At 39.3% G+C, this 25,643-nt stretch overlaps 2 protein-coding genes and 1 pseudogene across 5 annotated transcripts; all 3 read left to right on the top strand.

Moving 5' to 3' along the window:
• Positions 1–1,552: 1,552 nt before the first annotated feature.
• LOC121794315 (transcription factor bHLH48-like) lies at positions 1,553–5,913 on the top strand. 3 transcript variants are annotated; one of them, XM_042192425.1, is made up of 7 exons: positions 1,562–2,462; positions 2,535–2,657; positions 2,772–2,837; positions 4,425–4,493; positions 4,941–5,009; positions 5,320–5,533; positions 5,645–5,913. In XM_042192425.1, exons 1-7 carry the CDS (start codon positions 2,040–2,042, stop codon positions 5,650–5,652), a joined length of 972 nt encoding a protein of 323 aa, XP_042048359.1. In that variant the 5' UTR covers positions 1,562–2,039; the 3' UTR covers positions 5,653–5,913. The 3 variants fall into 3 exon arrangements, with proteins under 3 accessions (XP_042048360.1, XP_042048359.1, XP_042048358.1); XM_042192424.1 differs by having other exon boundaries at positions 1,565–2,462; positions 5,320–5,913; XM_042192426.1 differs by lacking the exons at positions 4,425–4,493; positions 4,941–5,009; positions 5,320–5,533; positions 5,645–5,913 and adding an exon at positions 3,322–3,952 and having other exon boundaries at positions 1,553–2,462.
• Positions 5,914–19,093: 13,180 nt separating this feature from the next.
• LOC121794314 lies at positions 19,094–23,791 on the top strand. 2 transcript variants are annotated; one of them, XM_042192422.1, is made up of 8 exons: positions 19,094–19,246; positions 20,149–21,200; positions 21,280–21,565; positions 21,846–22,055; positions 22,272–22,445; positions 22,575–22,772; positions 22,849–22,962; positions 23,295–23,791. In XM_042192422.1, exons 2-8 carry the CDS (start codon positions 20,173–20,175, stop codon positions 23,643–23,645), a joined length of 2,361 nt encoding a protein of 786 aa, XP_042048356.1. In that variant the 5' UTR covers positions 19,094–19,246; positions 20,149–20,172; the 3' UTR covers positions 23,646–23,791. The 2 variants fall into 2 exon arrangements, with proteins under 2 accessions (XP_042048356.1, XP_042048357.1); XM_042192423.1 differs by lacking the exon at positions 19,094–19,246 and adding an exon at positions 19,271–19,636.
• Positions 23,652–25,559, top strand: LOC121795530 (annotated as a pseudogene).
• Positions 25,560–25,643: the final 84 nt, after the last annotated feature.

The following is a 25,643-nucleotide window of genomic DNA, read 5'->3' as shown; positions in this document are numbered from 1 at the left end:
CTCTTCCTAAACCAACATCAATTCCTTTCCAATTTTCTATTTCAATCTCCTTTACAAAATGTTCGGCGACGGGAATTACGGCGGTGGCGGCTCCGGTGGGTGGGATCTCAACGCGTTCGGCGATTGGGAGACCATGTACAACACACTAGGTGGTTCCGGGTCGTCGACGCCGGGCACCCAGGGGTCGGCGACGCCGGGTGGGTACCAACCACCCACTTTCGATGTGGATGCCTACGCTCGACCACCCGGCTCGCGGCTTTCTCAGGGTTTGTCCCAGATTCGGGAGGATATCCCCGTAGAAGCCACCCAGGGAGGAAGCCGAGGCAGTGGAAGCTCTAGGGCTGCGTCTGAGGCACCCGAGGAGGAGGAGGAGAAACTGGAGGATCTGAGCCGGCATCCGTACAACAACGAAGAAACTAAGGCGGTGTACACCGCCTGGCTCACCGTCTCGTACGATCCCATCGTCGGGAACCAACAAGCCGCCAAGTGCTTATGGGAAAAGGTCCGTGATGTCTACCACCAGACTAAGCCGAAAGGGGCCCGGAAGCGCAAATATACAATGCTCCGTGCTCACTTTGGCCGAGTCGACGCACAGGTCAAAAAATTTTGCGGCATCTACGCGGCCGAAGCGGCGAACTACCAAAGCGGAGCTTCGGGCGCCGACATTCTGAGGGCGGCTTTGCGCGTCTTCTACCAGGACACCGGCCTACAGTTCAAATATGTTGATATTTGGCAGCTCGTCAAGGACGAGGAAAGGTGGGCCGGCGGTGTCCGCTCGAGCTCGGGCTCAACCTCAAAGCGCACGAAGCACACGGCGAGCGGCCGCTACTCGTCTGGTGACACCGGTGAGGCCAGCGAGGGTACACCGCAGGTGTTTGGGGGTACGGGGGATCCAATGCCCGACGAATACGGGGGATCCAGCCGTGGGCGCCGTCGGCCGCAAGGGACGAAGGCGGCGAAGACGGCTAGAGCGAGGAAGGGCCGAGGCGAATCAAGCCAGTCGGCCTCGGGATCGGGCTCGCGGGGAGGCTCGGACACACTTATGGTGGCGTACATGACCGCCACAATGGCGGACACTTCCCGCTTCTCGTATGCCCAATTCACGGCCTGGTGGAACGGAATTGTGTATATGGCATCACAACTTGGCCTTCCGACTCCCCTCAACCTCGACCGCCTCCGGAGGATGATTTGCTGGCGGAGTAGTTTTTTTATTTTCCCACGTTTAATTGTGTGTTTTTTATTTTGTGTTTTTTATGTTTTTAGGATTTTAATTGTGTGCTTTTTTTATTTTTTTTAAGTTTAAGTTGAATTTTTTTTTAATGTTGTGTGTTTTTTAATAAAGTGTGTTTGTTTTTTATTAAAGTGTGTTTATTTAAATTGAATTGGGTTGGAAAAAAAAATGAAATTGAATGAATAGTAATTTAAGGAACGGTTAAGGAACGAAGGGTTGCAGGTTCCGTTCCTTAGTTAAGGAATGAAATAAAAAAGTACAGTGTGGCCCTCAAATAGTTGTTTAAGGAACGGTATAAGAACGGTATAGGAACAGCGATGTGGATGGGCTTAGATCTAATAATTTGTTAAAAAAATTAAATGCTACTCCACATTTATAAATGATTACACGAAGAAGAAGAAGAAGAACAAGAATTTGTGAAAGAAAATTTCGTGCGGTAGCGACCCCACCAAAAAAAGCAAAGAATAGAGAAGAAAGAGTGGGGCCCTGCAACCGCAGCTTTGGTGTGTACAGTTTGGGCTTCTGAATTCTGATTTTTAGCACTGACAAAATTTTCAAAAGCCAAATCCATTACGCTCCACAGATAGAGAGAGGACTCCGATTTTGACCGCCATTGATACGAAGCTTTCTCACTCTGCCCAACCTCCTGCCACCCTGGGGAAAGAAAAACCTGAAAAAAAGGAGGAGGAGGAGGAGGAGGAAAAGAGAATAAAGTTTTGTTCTTCAACTGCTTTCTCATCTCATCAATGAACATTGACTCAATAATTTTTTGAATTTTGAGTTAATTCCTACATTTCTGAATTTTTTTATGGAGCCCGAACTCGAACCACCTCAACTGCAATTTAGATCCGCTGAAATGGGGTGCGCGTTCGACGACTTTCATGGACTCATCTCCACTCCACAGGTCACCGGTGGCAGCTCGTTCACGGCGCTGCTCGAGCTTGCCCCGCCGCAAGCGGTGGAGCTCCTGGTTACGGAAGATTTTCCGGCTAAACAACCTCTGCCGCCTCCAATTTTTCCTACTGATATCGGTCTCATCCACCGCGCCTCAAAGTTCTCCGTCTTTGCTTCGGCTGATAATTCTATGGAGAGCAATACGATTCTCTCGGTCTCAAACTCGATTCCGGTGAAGCAGGAGGATCTGGACGCGGATTCCCGCCGAAATTCCTCTTCTCCGGCGGGTTCGGATCAGAGTCTCAAGTCCGGCAAGCGAAAGGAGAGGGAGAAAAAGGTAAATTCACACTCTGTAGCACATGAAACCTGTGGAATTATTTATTCATTTGAAATTGTTTTTCTTCTGCAGTTGAAAGAATCGAATAAAAAGAGCAAAAGTAAGGCAGCAAACGACGACGGCGAGGAGCTGCCTTACGTTCACGTCAGAGCTCGCCGCGGCCAAGCCACGGACAGCCATAGCTTAGCTGAAAGAGTAAATATCTCTGGATCCCATTGTTGACCTCTACACATCTCGCTAATCTTGATTGGGTAACCTTGAAAACTGCAATTAAGTTTGTAATTAATGTATAATTGCTGTCGTATGCAGGCAAGGAGGGAGAAGATTAATGCCAGAATGAAGCTGTTACAGGAGCTAGTACCCGGATGCAACAAGGTTAGCTGTCACAACTGTCTGTTATCCATTATTGTTAGTTCAATGGGGTCTAATTGTGGGGATTATGTGAGGGAGCAGCATCATTTCTTACTTGAATATGACAGCCTTTTGCTAATGATGGGCTGATTATAATTTTGGCTTGTAGATTGTTTGTTAATTAGATAATTATTGATAATTGCATAAGCGTGTCACTTTCAACTTTTTTAATTGGGAAAAAGAAAGGAAAAAGTGATGGCTTTTGCATCAAGAGAAGTGGTGGGGTTCTTCTGAATTGTCACTCTCATCCCTCTTAATTCTTGTTTTGTGTTTAATCTTTTCGGCCTTTTAAAATCGGTTCGTTAGCGGTCCTTGTTAGGCCCTTGCTGTCATTTGCTAAGCAACGTTCTGCTTTCTTCCTCATCAGATAGGATTGATATTTTTTGGCCATTCTTAAAATACCTTTTGTGCCTTTGCTTTTGGCTCCTTTAACCAAGTGCATTTGTAGGTGTTTGGATATTTTGGTTGGAGTTCCTTCTATGTTATTGGTCTACAACTGGAAGCATATTTGGATAGCAATCAATCTAGGAAGATAAGTAAAAGAAGTACTACCTTGCTCAAGGCTGATTACTTACCTGCACGATATGACAGTATGCTAATTAAATTTAAGAATTAAGACGAATAAATTTTTCTTCGGATCTATTTAGATAAAATTAATATGGTGCCAATAGGGGGTGTAATTACATTATTTTTGCCAGTCTCTGTAGTGATTGTTGGGTGTTGAGTGCGCAATTTATGTGATGTAAAATAACAGGTTAGTGTTTAATCATAATCAGTCGTGAGAAAATAGGCAGACAATTGGAGCACTAGATCATTGTGGGGTGGAACTGGAAGAAGCTATTTTCCTCATCATCTGTACAAGCCTTGGGGTTAATGTTGCCTGGCAATAACTTTCAGTGAAAAGGACTAGTGAAATAATGGTGTCAGAGTTGATATCATCTGTCCAAGCAGTTGTTCATCGTCGTCTGTTATAAGATCACCTGTATATGGTTCTCACTCCAATGCACGACGTTTGTATAGTTACCAAAATTATCTTGACATTATTGATCTGGTTTGGGTTGATATACATGCATTTTTAAGTCTCCATTCTGACATTTGTGTTTTGCATTATTAGAACACCTCTTAATAACCAACACCTACTGTATGGCCCCATCAGCCAGTGAAACACAGCTGCATTTAAAAAAATCATCCTTTGATGTGATAACAGTAAAGTAAAATAGAAATAGAAAAAGGTTGTCATAACTTAATATGGACTATTTCTATGGGATGGACGCAAAAGGAAATATGACATGTTTCTATGGGACAGAGGGAGTAGATCTTTAAATAATTTGATCATCTTTATCCCTGATCATTCATGTAAATGCTGCAATTATTTTCATCAAGTTCTTGAAATATACTGTTGGTTGAAGGTGTGAGGGGGTTTGTCTTAATATTTCTTTAGTGATCCAAGAAAGTTCATGATGTGATTTTTATTTTTCTGTTAGCTATTTCTTTGCTAGGATACTATCCTGCATGTATAGAGATCAGTGGATTTACTTTTGTTGGCTATAGATTTCAGGAACTGCAATGGTGTTGGATGAGATAATTAATCATGTCCAAGCTCTTCAACGCCAAGTGGAGGTCAGACTTAGCACTTCATTGCCTTTTATATATAGTGATCGATCCATATCTTGTTTGGCGTTGCAGTTTGACTAGATATTATGCAGATTATTTGGGATTCATTTAAACAAGTATGAAACTCAAACATATCTCACCAGAATTGGTATAATGCATTTAAATAGATGTTTACAGAATACCAGTCTGAAAAATGTTCACATGATGTTAAAAACTTGGTGACTGTTGAGGTGACAATGCCTTATAGTTTACCATAAGCGAGAACACAAAACTACATGTTATTCCAGATTCTAACATCCAAATTAATCAATGCACTACTAGATTTCTTACACAAATAGATTTATAAATGGGAGAACCTGAAATAGAGTGTATATTCACTTAGAGTAGGTTGTCATCTTTCAGTTTCTTATCTCTGATTGCTTTAGCTTATTCAGTCTACTTTTCTCGAACCAGTTTTTATCCATGAGGCTTGCTGCTGTTAGCCCAGGAATTGATTTTGACCTCGATTCCCTATTCACTGTGGTAAGTAGTATTGAGCTTATAAATATTTTTCACTATGGCCGTGAAGTAGTTTGTCAAAATTTACTTCTAATTTATGTGTATGCCAGATTTTCATAAAAAAATAAACATACTTTCAAAATTGTAATCTTGAAAAAAGACTACGTTCTGCTTGCGTTCTCATGGATGACGCATCCCTTGTTATTTCTTATCAATCAATTTCATTGCTATGCCTTTTGGTGCTATATGGTTATTTATATAGAAAGAGGCCTCAAAAAAATCTGCAGTAAATTTGATCTAACTTTCGTGCAATATCTTGAATTGTTACATGTAGAATGGATCTTCAAACGATAACAGCTACAGTGGCATGCTCGCTCCACCCATCTGCACTGAGGGACAACTCGATGGGGCCAGACAATTACAGCTCCAACAGCTGTGGCATTGTGATGAGCTTCATCAGTCTGTCTGGGCCAGAGAAACTGACACCTCTAATTTCATTGCTCCTGCAAATTCTCTATTGAGTTACGACTCCACCTCCGCGAATTCAGGTAAACCAGTTGCTCCACGATGTACCACTTCTTAGAGACTCGTGATTCTTAAGATGAACTTGTTGAGTTTTTACAGCACTTGTGAGTTTTTACCTTGTTGTGACCCCACAGCCTTCTAAGCAGTCCAGCCACCTGAAAATGGAGCTGTGAATTATGCGAGGATGTGGTTTGTATATATATGTGGAGGTATTGTAATTTAGTAGATATATAGTTGAGAAATATAGTTAAGATCTCAGCAGCAAGCTTGGATTACTAAGTAAGAATTCTAGTTTTATGTTATACTAGTAGTAGATAAGATGGCCATTGCTACTAACTGAAAAAGTCATCACATTTATGAGGTGCTTCATTTAATGAGAATATTTCTACTTATTACACCCTCAGCATTTTAATTGGTCATTTGCTGTCTTCCAGTATTTTTTAAATAATTTTTTAGAATCCTTCAGCTCTTGTTTTAGGAGATATTTTTTTATTGATGTGTTGTATTATTGTGTACTGAAAGGCTATGGCATTGGTCGAGTTTATGACACGAAATTTGTAGATGCGATATTTAATTTTCTTGGATAATGAAACTGGACTTTTCCTTATCCAAGAAAATTGACACTATTATATCAGTAGCAACTTGCGATAACATAAAAAAATTGAAAAAAAAAAATTAGTGACACTCCCATTTCCAATTATTCCTCGAACTACATTACAGAAACAGAGACTCAATCAGGGAGATCCTTAATTTATAGTAGCACTCCATATGTCCAGTTAAAAATGAAACGTTTTCTGTTTTGAGTTGTTCAATTAAAAATAATATATTTCCTAAAATGAAAATAATATTCTCTCTACTTTTTTCACGTTCTCATTTTATTTTTTCTTCATTTACTCACAACAATAACACAACACTACATAAAATCTTGCGCTGAAAAATAAATATTTCATATTTATTGGGACGGATCGTCCATGGCAAAATGAAAACATTTCGATGAGTCTGCGATTTAAAGTCTTATTTTTTCCATTTTAAGTAAATGGACCATTCGTTCACTTAAATTATTGAACTGACATTCTACTATAAAATCAATATAGAAAAGTGATGTTCACATTTACTAACTTATTTTTTTCTTTTCTTTTTGCATAATGTCAAACAACTTCTTAAAATATAAGTCGAGTCAAAATAAGACTATAATTGCGAATGGAGGGAACTAAGGATTCCCACCCCTAATTATAACATTTTTCAGAAAAATCACTTGTCCTTTACATGCACTAAAATTATTCTCATTAAAATTACTTTTTAATTTCACATGTTTATTTAATTATGCTATTTGTAAATTAAAAATGAATGATTTAAAATTTAATAACATTTTAACTCATTTATAAAATTATATTTGAATAACTAAAATTAATTTAAATGCCAAAATTTTCATAATTTTAGTTATCCAAGGTTAAGTAATTAAAAATAAAACAATATATTAATCACATCTCACATGCAAGTAGCTAAACTAAGGTTTTCAAGTTATTGGCTTCGGATAACTGTCTAGTGTCGACGCATCTTTGTCGAGCGTTTTCATGCAATGCTTGATTAACATTGTCTCACCAATCAAGCTTATTTTTCAGTTAAGTCCAGAAACATTCTATGCACTGTCGATCCACTAAGCCTTCCCGTTCACCTTCTTCTTTGCCGCTTTGTGATTAACATTGATGCTACTTTCGTTTGAATTTGTCGACACATGACTAATCATTCGCCCGTTTTTAGAATACGATGGTAAAGATGGGCGTCACACACCACCACCACCACCACCATTAAATAAACATTATAACATGAATTATAGTAGTATAATACTCCCTCCGTCCCATAATAATTGTCACTCTTATTGTGCGCACGGGTTTTAAGAAATGCAAAGAAAAAGTTGGTTGGGAAAGATAGTGGCATGTGAGACCCACTTTTTCATATTGGTTTTATTATGACACTTTCTGGTGTTTTTTCATGATTAAGTCATATCCTTAGGGCATCCGCAGCGCTGGCTCGTTGCCAGCTCGGTCTCGTCTCGGCGAGACGAGACAACATCGAGCCAGCGATGCTGCCACTCTGTCTCGTCCCGTATCCCTCCGCCGAGAGCATGTTGGCGAGCTGGCTCGCCACGCTTGTTGGCCACGTGGCGAGCTCCTGTGCGGCAGTGACGCCCACTCGCCGGCCCGCGAGTGGGCGTTGTTTATATCCGTTGATTTTTTTTTTAAATTCAGAAAAAAATCGAAAATAAAAAAAAATCCCCCAAAAATACTAGCCATTTTTTTCAATATTTTAAATTTTTTTCCTATTTTTTTAAGCCCCCAATCACTTCTATAAATATCAAATCATTCCCACAAATTATCCACCATAAAAAACTCTCTATTCTCACTCAAACACACTACATTCTTCATCTCAAAACATTATTCTTCTCCCAAATTTAATCTATTAATGGACCCATTTGAGCAAATGCGTCGAATGATGGAAGAATCGCTAGAAGTAGATCGACGTAGGGAGGAGGAGGAAGCCGCGGCGCGTCAAAAGCGACCCCGGAAATACATCCATCGTGACCGGGACGAAGCCGTCGCAAGGTTGGTACGAGATTACTTTTGTGAGAACCTGGTATGGGGAGATACCTACCTCCGTCGCCGTTTCCGCATGCGGCGGGAGCAATTTCTGCATATCGCAAATACATTGGCGGCCCGGGAAGAATACTTCCAAGAAGGGTTCGACGCTATTGGCCGTCCCAATCTCACGATGCTCCAGAAATGTACTGCAGCAATCCGTCAGCTTGCTACTGGACAAACGGTGTCCAGGTAGCTTTCACCGATGAATTTCTCGGGAAGCCAAGCACCGCAGATTGTCAGTTTTTGCTCCAACTTCACGAAACAATGCACGGATTCCCCGGGATGCTTGGCAGCGTTGATTGCATGCATTGGCAATGGAAGAATTGCCTTGTGGCGTGGAGGGGATTATACACGAGCGGCCACAAAGGCACCCACCCCACCGTTATACTCGAGGCCGTTGCCGACTACCAGCTATGAATTTGACATGCGTTTTTCGGGGTCCCCGGATCGAACAACGACATCAACGTGCTCAACCAATCCGAACTCTTCAACGAAGTTTTGAATGGTAAAGCGCCGACCATCAACTTCACCGCTAACAACCGCTAGTATAAAATGAGGTACTATCTTGCCGACGACATCTATCCGAAGTGGCCAACCTTCGTGAATACGTTCAACAGGCCGATAAACGAAAAACATGCTCTTTTTGAGCAGAAGCAAGAGGCTGTTCGCAAGGATGTGGAGAGAGCGTTCGGGGTTCTACAAGCTCAATTCCACATTATCAAATCCTCGGCTCATACGTGGTTTATGGAGAATATGGTCGACATCATGTATACGTGCATAATCTTGCACAACATAATTGTCGTCGACGAAGGACCTAATGCGGAAAATTGGTTCGGCCCTGAAACCCCGGGAGGCCCTACCGCAAGTAGTCCGCCTCGCAGTGGAGTGCATCCTTCTTTGCAAGAGCGAATGTGTGTTCGGGCAAGGACACGTGATTCTATCGCCCACGTCCAACTCCAGGAAGATCTAATGGAACACATTTGGGCAAAATTTGACAACCGTTAGACGATCACCGCATCACTTTCCATGATTATGCGGATTTCAATAAATTGTAATATTAGGATTTCAATTATGAATTTTTTGTATTTTCGGATGTTGTAATTTTCATGGGTTTTAATGATTTTATGAATTATTAATATTAATTTAATATTTCAATGAAATATTAATTGAATTTGTTGGAAATAAAAATAAGAAATGAAATTGAATGAATAGTTAATGGATGAGATGGTTAAGAGATGAAGGGTTGCAGGTGCTGTCTCTTAGTTAAGAGATGGGGTAAAAAGTGCAGTTGGGCCCATGAATAGTTAAGGGATGAGATGGTATTGAAACAGTATTGAGACAGAGATATGGATGGCCTTAGGCTTAAGCTAGTGGAAAACTATCTCCGTCCCATGGAAATAGAGAGTTTTGAAAGCACAATTTGTAAAGTAGGAGAAAATAAAAATAAAATGTGATTGAAGTATTGTTAGTAGAGAATGTGATCCACCTTATTAGAGAAAAGAATTACAAAAAATAAAAGTGGATTATTTTTTTGGGACGAACTAAAACATAAAGAGTCTTACCTTTACGGAATGAAGAGTGAAATGTGGGGTCCATTACCAAAAAGTAGTAAAAAAGCAAATGGGACATTTTTGGTGGACGGACGAAAATGGCAAAATGGGACCTTTATTGGTGGATGGAGGAAGTAAAACATTAACCAAATCACACAGAGTAAATGCAATTCTTAGTTACAGGCTAGACATGAGAACTCATCCAAAGAGACTTGTCTGTACGAAGAGAGTCTATTTACTATATAAATCCTACATTAATTGCTCTTATAGGGAGTGCTTTGCATAACCAGCATTACGATCCGTTTGATCTCTCAATGAAAACGCCAATGTTATAGATGATGCACTATTTTTTAGCACTACAACTACTTGCAAATATACAAGGCAGAAATAGTATAGCTAAAGGTCAGTACCAGGATATCGAAACTCAGGGAATAGAATTGCAACTGGCTATCATGTACTAAACGTCAAATACTATCTAGAGAACCGAGTTTTAGGTTTGAAACTAAATAAAAATAAATAAAGTAAAAACGTAAAACAAATAAGATAGAATCAGACAAATAGAGGAATTTCAAGGATAATGATTTCACTAATTCTTTAGTTATTTTAATTAGTTCTACGTCCATCCGACTCAACTTTTACCACGATTTCTCCCTATCATGCATCAATACTCATGTCACAATTATTGTATAAACATATAAGATAAACCATTCAAAGCTATCACCAATCAAAGATTGACAATAATCAAGGTAACGACCAATTATTCGAACAAAAGTTCAAGAAAAATCAAGTGGAACGAGTTCTGAACTTTAAACATAAAAAGAACTACATAAAAATTAATTACTATCAAACCTCAAAATTTTATTGTTTAGTATTCCATAGACAGATGAACTAAAATAATAATTAAAGTACGAGACATGAAATAAACAAACAAAACCCAAGGTTGAATCTTGAAGTCTTCATGCTCCTCTTGCCTTGCTTCAATATTCAAGAATGATGGAAGAATTAAAATATGGAGTAGAGAGGGAGGAGCCTTGGAGGCTCCCCTTTTGGGGGCTATAGATGGGTTAATATTATGAATTAGGTTATGTGGTATTTATAGGCTCAAAAAGGATTTAAACTTGGTAAAAAGTTTCCTCCAAGTAATAGTAATTAAGGAATTTTCGTGCCCCATAGGTTAAGGAAAAGATTTGGCTTCACAAGGTAATGTCTTCTTTCATTCCTTGAATTTCCACCTAAAATTCTGCACTTGACAGTTTTGCGTGACTTTGGTAGAACGGCCATAACTTTCTCTACAGAACTCCGATTGAGATGATCAAGGTACTAACGTGAAGCTCTTTCAAAGATTAAGAGAATGGTATATAGAACGCCCTGATCGGACTTAAGAATCTCCAGAAAATTGAATTTGAAAAGAGGTTGTTGTGCGCGAACATGCCCAGCGGGCGCTGGAGAGAGTCAGAACCTTCTAGAGTGATTTTTCGCGACCGCTGGCGTGCGCCAGCGGTCCGCTGGGTTGCCTTCTGCTCCAGCTTCCGAACTTTGACGTTTTTATGCCCTTTTTAGCTATATTTTGCACATTTCTCACAAAACACGTCAAAATACCAAAATAGATAAAATATGCAAATAATGGACATGTAATGCAACTTTGACACTCAAAACGGACCAAAAAATGGGCTTAAAATAGTGCAAAATCCGAGCGTATCAATAGACCACACATGAAAAGTTGAAAACTCATCTCAAAAGATGAGTTTGTTAGGAAAGAGATGGCTCATTTAGTCTAAATCCTACACAAATTGATCTTACGATCGATGTTGGACATTTAATATGAAACATTCTTCCATGAACTCACCTTCAACAAGATTTTGACACTAATACCGTAGATTTTAAAAAGTACTAATAAAATACTCCATCGTCCGCGAACAGGAGTCCCAGTTTATTTTTTAGCAACTCGTGCCGTCGAGAAATGAACCTCCTAGTGGCGGACGGAGGGAGTGCACTCCCGTTAAGTGAGATTAATAAATATTAATTGAAATAAATTTTAAGTGAGTTAATAAATTGTAGTAGTAATCAACATTGTGATTGGAGATGTGCTTAAAACCTAATTCATTAATACATTCCATGTAAAATTTGAGACATTACTATAGCCTAATTACTCTGTAATGAATATTTATAAAAGTACTGCGGGTCGAAACTAAAATTTTTAGAAATTATAATTCCTCAGCTGCATATCCTCTAACTATAAGGACTGAAATTTATTATAGCAGTTCACATACGACGTCGTATATACGTCCCCAAAACAGGATCGGTGTCCTTGAATCACAGAACACCATTACACTCCTCTCTCACCATAATGCCGCCGTTCAAGCCGTTCGTGACCGCCGCAAGCACTCTCCGGGCTCGCCTGACCCCGTCGCTTCGTACTCGTGGCGGAGGAGGCGGTCCAAGCCGCTGGACCACTCCGGGCCACGAAGAGCGACCCAAGGGTTTTGCCTTCAACCGGACGCCGGAGCCGGCTGGGCAATCGCGGAAGTGGGAGGATTGGGAGCTGCCGTGCTATCTCACCAGTTTCCTAACCGTCGTCATCCTCGGAGTGGGCCTCAGCGCGAAGCCCGATCTCACGATCGAGACCTGGGCCCACCAGAAAGCCCTAGAACGGCTCGAATCGGAAGCGTCGCAGCGCGCTAACTCTGATTGACGAAGAAGGTATCTTCTATTTGCTTTCACTTTTCTTTCCCCCCTCTTCTTAACGAGGGATGTGGCGACGGAGGGATCTTCGTGAATTATAAGATTTTGTGCAGCTGAACTGTTTGGAGAAATAAATGTAATTGACTGACTTGCTTTGCTGTTGGTGTTTTAGACCTTGTTGTTTTCGGATGCTATCAATATAATTTTGTTGCTGCTGGAAGTTTGTGGTATTTATATTTCATATGTTGCAGAGTTCCAACTAATCTCTGTGATGATTTTGAAATTTGGCGTTGCTATGTTGTAAATTATTTGATACTTTATGATTGGTGTTAGAAATCTAAGTTTGTTTATTGGTGTAATGAATGCCTCTGGTCAGTTGATTCCAGTTCGATATATCTCTTCTGTTACAATGTGTATACTCTGATTAGGATCCATCATTTTCTTTTTCAAATGTGAATAGTATGTTTTATTCAGTCCTTGTAAGTTAGAATAAATAGATGAATACTAGCTTTTTAAAGTAATTTATATAGTAATGTGAATTGCTTTGAGCAATCTGATTAAGGTTAGGAAGGCAATGTAGATAATGATTAGTAAACACTAAACAAAATAAAACGAAATAACTAGTATAAGATAGAGATAATCTTCATCACGCGTATCACTCCAAGTCAAGTAATTCAGGGCATGGAGACTCTTGCTGCAGAATTGGATTGACTCTTGGATCAGAACTAAGCAGTGCTTCTGAAATCAGCTACGTTGATGGCACCTATCTTCGCTAAGCAGAACGGGTTCTGCCGGCTTCTTCTTCATATGTGTCAGCTGTCAATCTATTCTACAGAGTCGGGAATTAGGTATGCATTTGAGCCTCTAAACTTAGCTGCTTGGGTTTGATCAGTAGCGACGCTAGGCTAGGAAACAGGTCTGAAGTTGGCGTCAATTGCAGAACTTGCTCAGATTCTGAGAATGTTGAAGACATGTCTGGCCATCCGGGACTTGAATTAATGTTAATCCGAGGGTCATATCAGCTCCCCCCCAAGGATTTGTCCTCAAACCTTCTTCTTCTTCCCATGTACCTTCATAAGCCTCCACAACAACTGAGTATGGCTTCTAAACCTTGGTCTCTCTATGTGACTCATGCATGTGCTGCTGTTCCGCAAGAATGGAGCGCTGCAACAACTCCTTATTCTCTTTTTACGGCTCACTCTTTTTCTTCTGTTCCATTTCCTTCTGCAACTGCATTTGTTATTAGCTCCACTTTCTGTTTCATTCAAATGGCATGGGTCAACATTCTTCTAAAAAAAGAAGTAATCTTTTTGTTGCTGCCCACTTGACCACCTGCCTCTTGTGGTTGGCTGTCGTATCCCGTCTTCTTTGTCGGGACCATAGCCATCGCACTCGCTGACTCGCCTCGGTTTTATGCCTGATAAAATTGACGTCTTCACCACCGCCCTGATCTCTGATGCTTCTGTCAACTTTGTCCTCGCTCGCTGCACCTATCCTGATTGCGTCTAAGGAATTCCAATTGATCAAGACGCTCAAGGAAGACCTTTAGTTACGACCGCAACATGTTTCGGAACCTAAATGCACAACCTTCTATCGTTGTTCTTGTTTTCAATCGATTGGGTCTGTATCCACGATTGGTAGCTAAGCATCCGAGGAGTCGGGTACGAATTGGAGCCTCATAACTTAGTTGCAAAAGGTTTGATCAAAAGTGACTCTAAGATTCAGGTTCAGGTCTGTCGTTGGTGTCAAGTGCAGAAATTGCTCAGGTTCCGGAAATGCTGAAGACATGTTGGGGACTTGAACTAATGTTGATCCGAGGATCATATCAGAGCTTTCTACACAAACTTGATGGAAAGAAAAGAAATACTAAGTAATAGTATGGTTTTTTTTGGAGCGGTTTACCTAAATTTACTCATTATGTTTTGATTTGTCTACATTATAATGTTTTCAGCTATGAAACTAATAGGATTTGTTTGGTGAAACTTGTATGCATAGAAACATACAGGGTCATGCATTCATCTCTAGGTTGCTTGTGCTTGGTCTGCAACATCTTCATTTGCCACTCATTTTTTGGACAGTCATTGTTGTTGTTCGAAGATTGCTTCTATCTGATGCTAGCTAGTATTGTCGTTGTGTGGAATGATGAAAACTGAATACCCAAGTGAAGTAGTAGTTTAAACTTAGGAAGCGGGTTGATTTTTCACCATTATGCTCTTAGAATAACATCATCTTAGAATTCACAGGATTCAAATTGTAGTATCACGTGCTATGAGTGCTTTGAACATATACTATATTGTTATTGTTAGGTGGTGTTCGGTTTCCAAGATAAAATAATACCAAGATATAATCTAGGATTAAGTTGTGAGATTATTTTAGTCATAGGGAGTTAGCTATGACTAATTATCCCATGATTATTCATCTAGGATTGAGTTGTGGGGTTGAATCTCATGAACCAAACACACTACAAATTTAATCCCGGATATAATCTTGCAAAACGAACACCTCCTTAGGCGCCGTTCGGTTACTCGAACTTATGCCAGGATTGCATATAATCTGGTGTTCGGTTGGTCAATATCCACAAAAATTTGGCCCGCAACTCAAGAGTCATGGCCCGACGAAGCCCATATCAAGATTGAAAAATATGGCTTAAATCCCGTACAATCCATCTCACCCTTCACCCCCCGACTATTTTTGTCTCTACATTAGTACATCCCTTTCTCTCTCTTCTATCACCGGCGGTGACGGGCATTCTTACTTTTTTGACAATGTTTTTGTATTAAAGGTTTTTTTTAACAATTGTTTTTTAAGTCAATGAGGTTATAAATGCTTAATGGACAGTGGCGGATTCAGGATTTGTCATCTGGGGGTACGAGTCGTATGATAAATAATTACATAACACTTAAAAAAAATAGAAAATAACGATAAAATAATATTTGAAATATTATTCAATTTTGAACTCGTGTATTTTAAAATAAAATAAACCAAAAACTAAACATAACATCTAATTTATTTTTCTACGAGTCTTCATTTCCTCAAAGCGGGGCTATATAATCATCAGAGACTTGTAGAAACATTTCTTTCTCAATGAAAGTCACCAAACAATCATTCAAAGGTTTATCACCAATTCTATTTCGCAACTTATTCTTCACAAACGCCATTCCAGAAAATACTCTCTTAAGTTCACATATTTTTCATAAGCAAGATTGTGAGCACTTTTTACTCCACCAATATGCTTCGTAAATCTGTCCAGCTTATTCCACGACTTAAATCCTTTGTTCACAAATGCATCTCCCCCCACACTAAGTCCAACTTCATTCTTAAACAAGTAGCAAACAAAACAAAATGCAACATCTTCTGTTATGCTATATTCAAGCCAATCCCATGTACCGAACCAATAAGGCATAAATCGACGTCCTCCAATTTTTTTCTAGGAAAGTTGTGAGATCTTAGTTGACAAGGTTTTTTAAGAATATATGCTCTCCTAACTGCATCTCGCTCATTTGGAGGATATTTCATTATACTATCTCTTTTTGCAGGATCATGATTAAGTTTTTCAACATCGTAAATCAATTCTTTTTCCTCTAACGGGACACTTCGAGTCGGAGATACACTAGCATTTGAAGGAGTCACGGTAACATTTGAAGGAGTCGGAGACACACTAACATTTGAAGGAGTCACGGTAATATTGGGAGGAGCTAGAGACGCACTAGCATTTGAAGGAGACGTATTATCATTTGGAGCCTAAGAACTTGAACTATCATGAGATTTCATTCTTTTGAACATATTTCGAAGATCAGATTGTTTCTTCATTCTTTTTAATTCTACTTTCTGCAAAAATATTAAAAATATACAAACTTATATCTAGCTAGAAAGGGTATTTTGCAGTTTATAGATAACTCAAACTATATAAAAGTATAAAACTCATGCTTTCACAATTCCCAACTACAAGTCTACGGCTACAACTATAACTAGAATGATAAATTAAACAAACATTAAATTAAAGTTTTAACAACATAGCAGATTAGCAGCACTGAAATAAAGCTTTTAATACTCATAGAAATCAAGAAACAAACCAGGATACTCTGAGGCTGGATAGCTGGATTGAATGTTCTGCAGTTGACGGAGCGCCGAGCACGACTCTGCTCCTGCAGGCTGCTGATCACCGGATGGGAAGGGAAGGTGGAGGATTGCGGACTAGAGACTTGGTCTGGCAATTGACGGAAGGAGTTTTTTTTGTAGATTTTAATTAGGATTTAATTTTTTAATTTAAATTTTATCTCAAACCTTATATTCTTATTTATTTCCTTAGATTTAGATGAATCTTTCTTCAATATTCATAGCTATCTTTTGGAAATTTTTGTAATATACATTACTAATAAATTATATATATAATATTAGTAGTAAAAAAAAATTGAGGGTACCACCGTCCTCCTTGTCCTGAATTCCCTCCGCCACTGTTTGTACCAACTTAGATCCGCCACTGTGGATCGGGCCATACAATTTCATGTTTCTGCAAAAAAATTTTTTTTGATTAACCGTGTGATTGGATATGATATCTATATAGCAATATTCATATTAGAATTCGATGTATTTAATACAATGAAGATCACAACGAGTTGTCAAATCTTCATTATAATAAGCCTCTCAATTACTATATATTTACTGCTATAAAGCCAGCAAGCATGCAGTAGCTTCCTTGACATTTAAGTAGCAAAGAGAATCTGCATGCGAATGTGGATGCTTCATACTTCTTATTTTTTATATTATAAATGTCAAGCTTGGGATTGGGTTTTTATACTTAAATTTTATTTCGGAAGTTAACATTCAAACTTAAATAACGTTAGTAAGTCTTCACTCACTGTGATTAATTATCGTTCAACTTGGAATAAATCTATTAGCTCTTGAGCTGTAAAAAATGAAATTGTATTGTAGTTTAGAGCATTCACAATGGCGCCTAGCGCACCGCCTAGCCGAGCGCCGGCGCTAGGCGATCGCTAGGCGAACCATTGCAGGAGCCGAAAACCGCCGAGCGGTTTTTCGGAAATGAATTTCGCCTAGCGCTAGGCAGTCAAAATCCGCTGGGCGATCCGCTCGGCGCCATTGCAGCGCCCGGATCGCCCAGCGCATAGCCCAGCTGTTTTTTTTTTTCGAAACACTATATATACGCGATTGAAGAGTTGTGGGCGCGGAGGACTACTCAGAGTTAGTTTTTTTATTTATGTAATTTTTTAAAATGTAATTTATTTAAAATTTAAATAAAATTGTTGCATTTTCCCGTATCTGTGGCGTAAATTTAATTTCGTATTTTGTGTGATTGTTCATTATTTGTTTTATATAATTTTGAGTGATGTGACTGGGCTATGGCTGGGCTATTTGCTTGTTTTGATGATGTGCCAGGAGGATTTTTAGTGCTGATAATGTGACAAGAGGAGTTTGTGGCTAGCCTATGACTAGACGAAAACCATTGTGGACTCTTAGGAGTAAAATTATTTATAAATAGAATTAAATGAATAGGGATATACAGAATTAATCAGTTCCTGTCTCCCTCCAATTCTCTATTTATTAGAAAACGCCAATAAATGAACTGGACCGCACAATTAGGCCTACGCGCGGCGCAAGCTCATAAATAAATTAAAAATTATCTCAATACTTCCATTTCTTTAATTCATGACCATTAACCTACATATCTTATCATACAAATAATGTGACGGGATCAATCTAAAAAGTCTTATAAAATATGTAAATATAAAATATGTTAGTGACACTAATTCACTCTATGCAAGTCCAAGAAAAAGTATTCTACTACCATTTTTTATGGACAAAGACAAAATAGTCCATCTGGTCCACCAAAGTAGGGCAAATCATAATTGTATAGAAGACTAATTACATCGGTTGGTCTTTGATCCATACATGATACACCCCACAAAAAATAACAAATATTTTGTATAAATTATAAATTGAGGCTGCAATGCAATGCATAGTGATAGTGCCAACTTTGATTAAAACGTTGGATAGTAGAGTGTCGTTGTCGGTGATGGTTCATGAGGAAACCGACCAATCACAGGTGACACTTACATTGTTGACCACACACACATACAATCGTACATTGTCATTTTCACCCCTAAAATATCATTATATTTAGTTTATTCTCCTCTTCCCCTTTTATTATTCTTAGTACCACTACTATATTTTGCTTGTCTAATTTAGGGAATGATCAATAATTCGATGGCTTTCCAAATTTTCTAAATGGACTTCATTTTATATTTAATTTACTTGTTACGTCAAATATGCACAATTAAATATTTTAAGATTTCAAATCGAAATGATCATATTCATTAATTTAATTAATATTATCTGCCAAATAAGTATTTAGTATAAGTAGCAAATATTTTAAATATGAGATTTAGTAAAGCTAATTAGTTCCTAAAATCAGAAAGTTTAGCCCAATTTGATAAGCATTTTCCATGAACGGCGCACCTAATTTATTTCCAACAAAATAATTTCAGTTGCATAACCGATTTTGAACCAAAAAAATTATTTTGAAAAAATACATTGTTGGTGTAACGTAACGCAACCGGGAGCCCCGGTCACTTTCCCCCACCGACACCCCGGCCCGCATCTATACATCCAATTAAATAAATATTTAAATAAAATAGCCTAACCGTGGGGCCCTCCTCCACCACTGTAACTCCCTTCTCACCTCACTCCACCACCTCTAAACACGCACACATGTATTCACAGATATTCACATGGTCCTGCATTACTAGTTTCCAGCCAAGAGAGAGAGAGAGAGGCAGCGAGGAGCTTGGTTGGTGACAGTGGAAAAAGCTTGTGAAGTTCGATGTTGCTATTCCTAAAAGCTACGGTAAATTACCATCTGAATTACACCTTTTAACCGATTTCTTTTGGATGGTTTGGAGCAAAAAGAAATCGCTTTCGCTACTCTCGATGTACTTTTTCTCAATTGTTTCAATTCTTAGATCTTGTCGTTTTGGAAGCCTTATTATTTTATCATCAATTTTTTGTATGGGATTGTAGTTTTTTATCTCTTCTCTTTTTAAATCCGATTGGAGTGGCATTAGGTTTTAGATTGCGTAGAAATTAAATTCTGTGGTGGTGTTATTATATTGTCCGAGAAACCGTGCCTCTCGCTATGGCAGTTACTATCACTTCTTCTGCGGCAATGTAACCGTCCGCGTTCATCATTTTACTGCCGCGTTAATCCTTGTATCGAAATTGCAGATTTCTGGATACGGTACTAAAATTCTTGCCCTCACCGTAGTTTTGTGTGTTTTTGCTTAAACGAATTGTGCAGCAGATGTTATGTTCTATGCTAAATCATTTGATTTTTTTTTCTTCACAAGTTCCATTTCCTTTATTTTGATGATCTCTTGTTGTATGGGACTCGTTTGATTAAGATATTCACATTTTCTGGCGGTGATCTATTAAGCGTAGCGGTTATCTCTCTCCTTCTCTTTGTGAATCTGAAAAGTGATAAGCATTAAATTGGAGTGTGTGATTTCTTATTGTTCGTCTGATCAAGCTGGAAGTTTCTCTCTCATCGTTGAATTGGAGGTTAATTTACAAGTAGTAGCACAAAGATGATTCTTTTATTTGTTAATCGGAATGTGGATAAAAGAGTAAAATTGTCGATTTAGAGTAAAATTGAGTGGCATCAATTTAGTTCGGTGAACAAGTCTAGCCCTTGGAAAAAAATAATCTCTAGCCTTGATTTCTTATGTGGTCTTCATTTTTGTTATGGTTCAGTTATAAAGAAGAAATATATACAGCATGAAGGAGACTGACAGGAGAAAGGGCCTAAACAACAAAGAGAAAACCCGTCCTGCAAGACCTGAAACAAGGGATCGGAAGCTTCCTGGAAAGAATGCTGGTAGAAACTTGAAAGAAAGAGAGGTTGAGGCCAAGTCTTCGTCTGATAAACAGAACAGAAATTTAGGAAGTGGTGTCGAGCCATCAGAAGCTTTCGAGAATGTGGTGATAGGTTATGTCGATGATGAGTGCAGGTCAGAGGAATCACTGCATAGTACCAGAAATCTCAAAACAGATGAGAGACGAGGCAATGAAAAATTGAGTGATATTTCTAGTGATATGGATATTGTGGATGAATCTGATGCTGAGACTACTAATGATTCAGTTTCATCTCAAGGGGATCCACAAACAGCAGATGAGGGTAAAGCAGAAAAAGTTACCCGGGTTAGAAATCTTTCATCTGGCTCTGCCCAAGCACAGAGATTGAAATCTGATAGGGGAGCAAATAATCTACAGACTAAAGCATCTAAGCAAACTCCAAGGAAAGGGCCTGAAAATGGGTTATTAAAATCTGCCAAGAGTTCATCTGATAGTTTGAAAAATATGAAGGTCCATCCAAAGGCTCTTTCTGATTCCTCCGAAGGGGCTGATAGCCAACCACTTGAACAGGACAATGGAGTGGATCCCCTGGATGAGGCTTCCAGTGGTGCTCTTACTGTGTGTAGTGACGATGAAGCAGTCAATACTGAGGAAAATCGCAAGCGAGAAGACAACATTGATCAAGATCAAAAGATTGAGGAAATGGAAACGAGGATCAAGAATCTTGAGAGCGAACTTAGAGAAGTTGCTGCTCTTGAAATTGCACTATATTCTGTGGTTCCCGAGCATGGTAGCTCCGCACACAAGGTGCATACACCTGCAAGACGCCTTTCTAGGCTATATATTTATGCTTGCAAACACTGGTCTCAAGATAGGCGAGCTACTGTGGCTCGAAACACTGTGTCTGGGTTTGTTTTAGTTTCTAAATCCTGTGGCAATGATGTTTCCAGGTTAGTATAACATGAAATTCTTCTGGTTAGTAAGCATGTACATAAGGAAATCCAATATCTCATATACTGTCTTATTTAGGTTGACATTTTGGCTATCGAACACTGTTGTACTACGGGAAATTATATCTCACGCATTTGGGAGTTCATGTCAATCTAATGCTTCTGCAAAATTATTCAAGTCCAGTGGAGGTGACACAAAGTCATCTACAAATAACTGGAAGAATAGTGGTGGAAACAGACAATTGAATAAGAAGGGTTTCTTGCAGTTTGTGGATGATTGGCAAGAAACAAGAACCTTCACTGCTGCCTTGGAGAAAGTTGAGTCCTGGATTTTCTCAAGGATTGTTGAGTCAATCTGGTGGCAGGTTATTTCTCTATAACCTTCACACAGAGAAACTATGCTAGTATTTTGATTACTTGAGGTAATCAATTGAAGGATTGAACATTAATCATCTCACTGGATTGCTGCCATGCTCCGATTTCAGTTTGTTTCTCCATCTAAAATGATATGTACCCTTTCATCTAAAATTTAATGAATCAAATTTTGCTTTCATATATTTTGGGCTATTAAGATTATTATCCACATTTCTATAGTCCATTTAAACTCTCTCATCTGATTCTAAAGTACTGTTTCTATTGGTTCAGACACTGACACCTAACATGCAATCACCTGTTGATGATTCTACCACACCCAAAGGTTCGGATAGGTTACTTGGTCCGGCCCTTGGTGACCAGAAACAAGGAAGCTTTTCCATCAACCTATGGAAAAATGCCTTTCAGGATGCTTTCAGAAGACTTTGCCCTGTTCGAGCTGGGGGACATGAGTGTGGTTGCTTGCCAGTTTTGGCTAGGAAGGTGCATTTTGCTTCGTGCTACTCTTCTTTTCCATCATTCTACCCATGTCCGTGTATAGTGTATTTTTCTGTTTCTTTTTAGGAGATGGGGAGGGGGTGATTATCATGTTGTATATGATATTTAAGCTGAAGCATGAGTTTCTTTTCTTTTAATCAATATTTTGGCTGCATGGTGATACCACTGAAAATAACTAACCGGACATATGCATTTTATTAGGTGATGGAGCTATGTATTGGCAGGCTTGATGTAGCCATGTTTAATGCTATTCTTCGTGAGTCGACCCATGAGATCCCTACTGACCCTGTATCTGATCCTATTGTGGACTCCAAGGTTTTGCCTATTCCCGCCGGAGATTTGAGCTTTGGTTCTGGTGCACAACTTAAAAATTCTGTAAGTGCCTTGCTTTATTCTAGGCAATCATTATCATATGCATAGTAGAGTTGCTTGAGTGAGGTCAGGAGCTTAATCACATCCTATATTATTTCCTTCAAGTATTATGCTGACTGCACACTTCCTCAGGTTGGCAATTGGGGAAGATGGTTATCTGATTTTCTTGGCATGGATTCTGATAGTTCTGCGCAAGACGTAAATGCTACGCTGGAGAACGATGATAAGCAAGGTACCGATAAACCAAAGAGCTTCCCACTTCTTCACGCCTTGAGTGATCTTCTAATGCTCCCCAAAGATATGCTCATGGACCGTACAATAAGAATGGAGGTCAGCCGAACTAAATCTTACTTTGTCATATCTCCATGTTATGTTTATCATCATCTCAACCATTGTCTCGTTATAGGTCTGTCCTGAAATCAGTCTTGCATTGGTTAAGCGAGTGCTCTGCAACTTCTCTCCTGATGAGTTCTGTCCTGATCCTGTCCCAGGTTCTGTGCTAGAGGCGCTAAATGCTGAGGTATGCTATTATTTGCATCACAGTCTTTAGCAGCTCTCTCTATCTTCTTGTCCAAATAAAATATTCTCTGTGAGCACACTATCCACGACAGTTGCATTCTTGTAAAAACGAGGGGAAAACGGAACTTCGTGAATAGAGTTTGAGTTTTGTGAATAAGTATCATTTGACAAATTATTTGTTCAGATAAAGGCGCTTTAATTTGCATGTTTTCTATGCTTTAGACATCAATGAAGCCTTTGGAAATTATTCCCTCCTTTCTGGTGATTGAGATTTCAATATTTTGACTATGTTACTGAGGTTACTATTTTAAAGAGTTGATTTGCATTTTACAGTCCATCATAGAGCGTAGAATATCAGGGGAGTCCGCCACTAGCTTCCCTTACACTGCTGCTCCGACGGTGTACACGCCTCCCTCCTCTTCCGATGTGGCAGAGAAAGTCGCAGAGGCCGGTGCAAGCACTAAGTTCTACCGAAGTGCATCATCTGTGCAGAGAAAAGGGTACACCAGCGACGAGGAGCTGGATGAAATGGAGTCGTGTTTGTCTTCTGTCGTCGACACGCTTCCTCCATCTCCCACTGCCGTAAGGGGAAATGGCAAAGGTAGTAGCGGCAGCGAAGTATGTGGCGATGATGGAGCCAACGCTAGGTATGATCTTCTTCGTGAGGTCTGGCAATCCACATAGAGACGGATGGGATATGCTTGCTTGCAAGAATTGTGTATGTATTTTCTTTTTGTTTTTTCTTTATTATGAGAAACAGGTAAATACTGAAAGAACTGAGTGAAAAATTTTACTACAGCAAAAAACATAATTCATCGATTCCATATGTATATTACGCCCCTTTTCTCACATTACAAATGGACCATTTTTTTGAGAAATTTCAGAAAAAAGATTAAATTCGCTAAACTTTTTATAATTTGGGATGAAATTAGTTGTCCTTTTAGAATATGAGATCCGAGACTTGTGAATTTTTAAGAATAAGGGATTTTTGGTTATTTTTTCTTCTTTTTTCTTATTATTTCTCACACAAAATTTATAAATGGACCAAACTACCCACTTAAGATTGAAATCCCAATTCTAAATCATATTTACCTCTTTTAGTTGGTGGCAAAATCAAAATATAATCCATATCTTTAGGTGATGTTTGGTTTCTTTGATAAAATAGTGCTACTAAGATATGAGATTGAGTTGTGAAATTATTTTAGTTGGAAGGGGTTAGCTATGACTAATTATTCCATAATTATTCATTTAGGATTGAGTGGTGGGATTGAATTCCACCAAAAACGAAAGCCCCCGTATTATGATGTTCCCATGGTTAGGTTATGGCCACATAACACCCTACTTGGAGCTAGCCAAAAAACTCACAACAAAAGGCTTCTTCGTATACTTGTGCTCCACTCAAGCCACACTCACTTCCATCCATAACAAAATCACTCAAAACTTCTCAAACCCCATTAAACTAGTGCCCCTTTTCTTAGAGGTTTCATCCGAGCTCCCTGAGAAGTTGCACACCACCTTTGGCCTCCCACCCCATCTTATGGTCAAGCTGAAGGAGGCTTTTGACAAATCCGTCGAAAATTAAACTTCTCAACTATTTTAAAAATTTGAAGCCTGATCTGCTCATCTTCGATTTCCTACAGCCATGGGCCCCTCTGCTTGCCGAAGATGAAAACATCCCATCTGTTATATTCATCACTAGTAGCTCTGTCATGACCAGTTTCATGTTCCACCACTTCAACAATCCAGACACTGAGTTCCCTTACAAGAATATCAGGTTTCATGACTATGAGTCTCGTTTTATGGATGAGTTGTTGGAGAATGCTAGGGACTGTAAAGAGAGAGAAGGGCTCTGTAGGAGTCAACAAGTCTTGAAAGATTGTTCTAATCAAGGGTCTTAGAGAGATTCAAGGGAGATACATTGATTATGTGTTTGGTTTGACTGGAAAGAGGTTTGTTCTTGTTGGCCCTCTTGTTCTATAGATGATGCTGGGAACTCAGAGGTGCTGTTGTGGCTGGACAAGAAAGAGGCGAAATCGACTGCCTTTGTCTCATTCGGGAGTGAGTGCTTCCTTAGTAAGGAGGACATGGATGGGATTGCTCTTGGTTTGCTGCTATCCAAAGTAAACTTTATTTGGGTTGTAAGGTTTCCAGAAGGTGTCGTGCGCAATGGTTGTCTTGAAAAGAAGTTTCCAGAAGGATTTCTTCCAAAGGTTGGTGATAGGGGTAAGATTTGGGCGCCACAGACAAAAATCCTAGCACATGCAAATGTGGGAGGCTTTGTGAGCCACTGCGTTGGAACTCTGTGATGGAGAGCTTGAAGTCATCGCGGTTGCAATGCATCTGGACCAGCCCATTAATGCTAGGCTAGTCGAGGAGGTTGGTGTGGGGATGGAGGTGTTGAGAGACAGAGACGGGAGGCTGAATGCAGAAACCGTTGCTGCAGTCATCAATCATGTCGTGGTGGAAGATGGTGGTGGCGATGTGAGGGGGAAGGCTGATGATATTATAACGAAGCTTGCCTGGAAGGGCGATCAAGAGATCGATGAAGTAGCTCAAGAACTCATGAGCATTTGCAGAAAGAGCTCAACCAATATATAGCTATTTGATCATACTACATTAGCATATTGGTTGTAGTGGTGTTTTGCTTATTGTGTTGCTCTGTCTATTTAATGCAGAGAAACA

This window comes from Salvia splendens, chromosome 3 (genome assembly GCF_004379255.2).
Source record: "Salvia splendens isolate huo1 chromosome 3, SspV2, whole genome shotgun sequence".
NCBI classification, from domain to species: domain Eukaryota; kingdom Viridiplantae; phylum Streptophyta; class Magnoliopsida; order Lamiales; family Lamiaceae; genus Salvia; species Salvia splendens.
The sequence above is the reverse complement of the archived record's forward strand: the minus strand, read 5'-3'. Positions and strand labels throughout refer to the sequence as shown.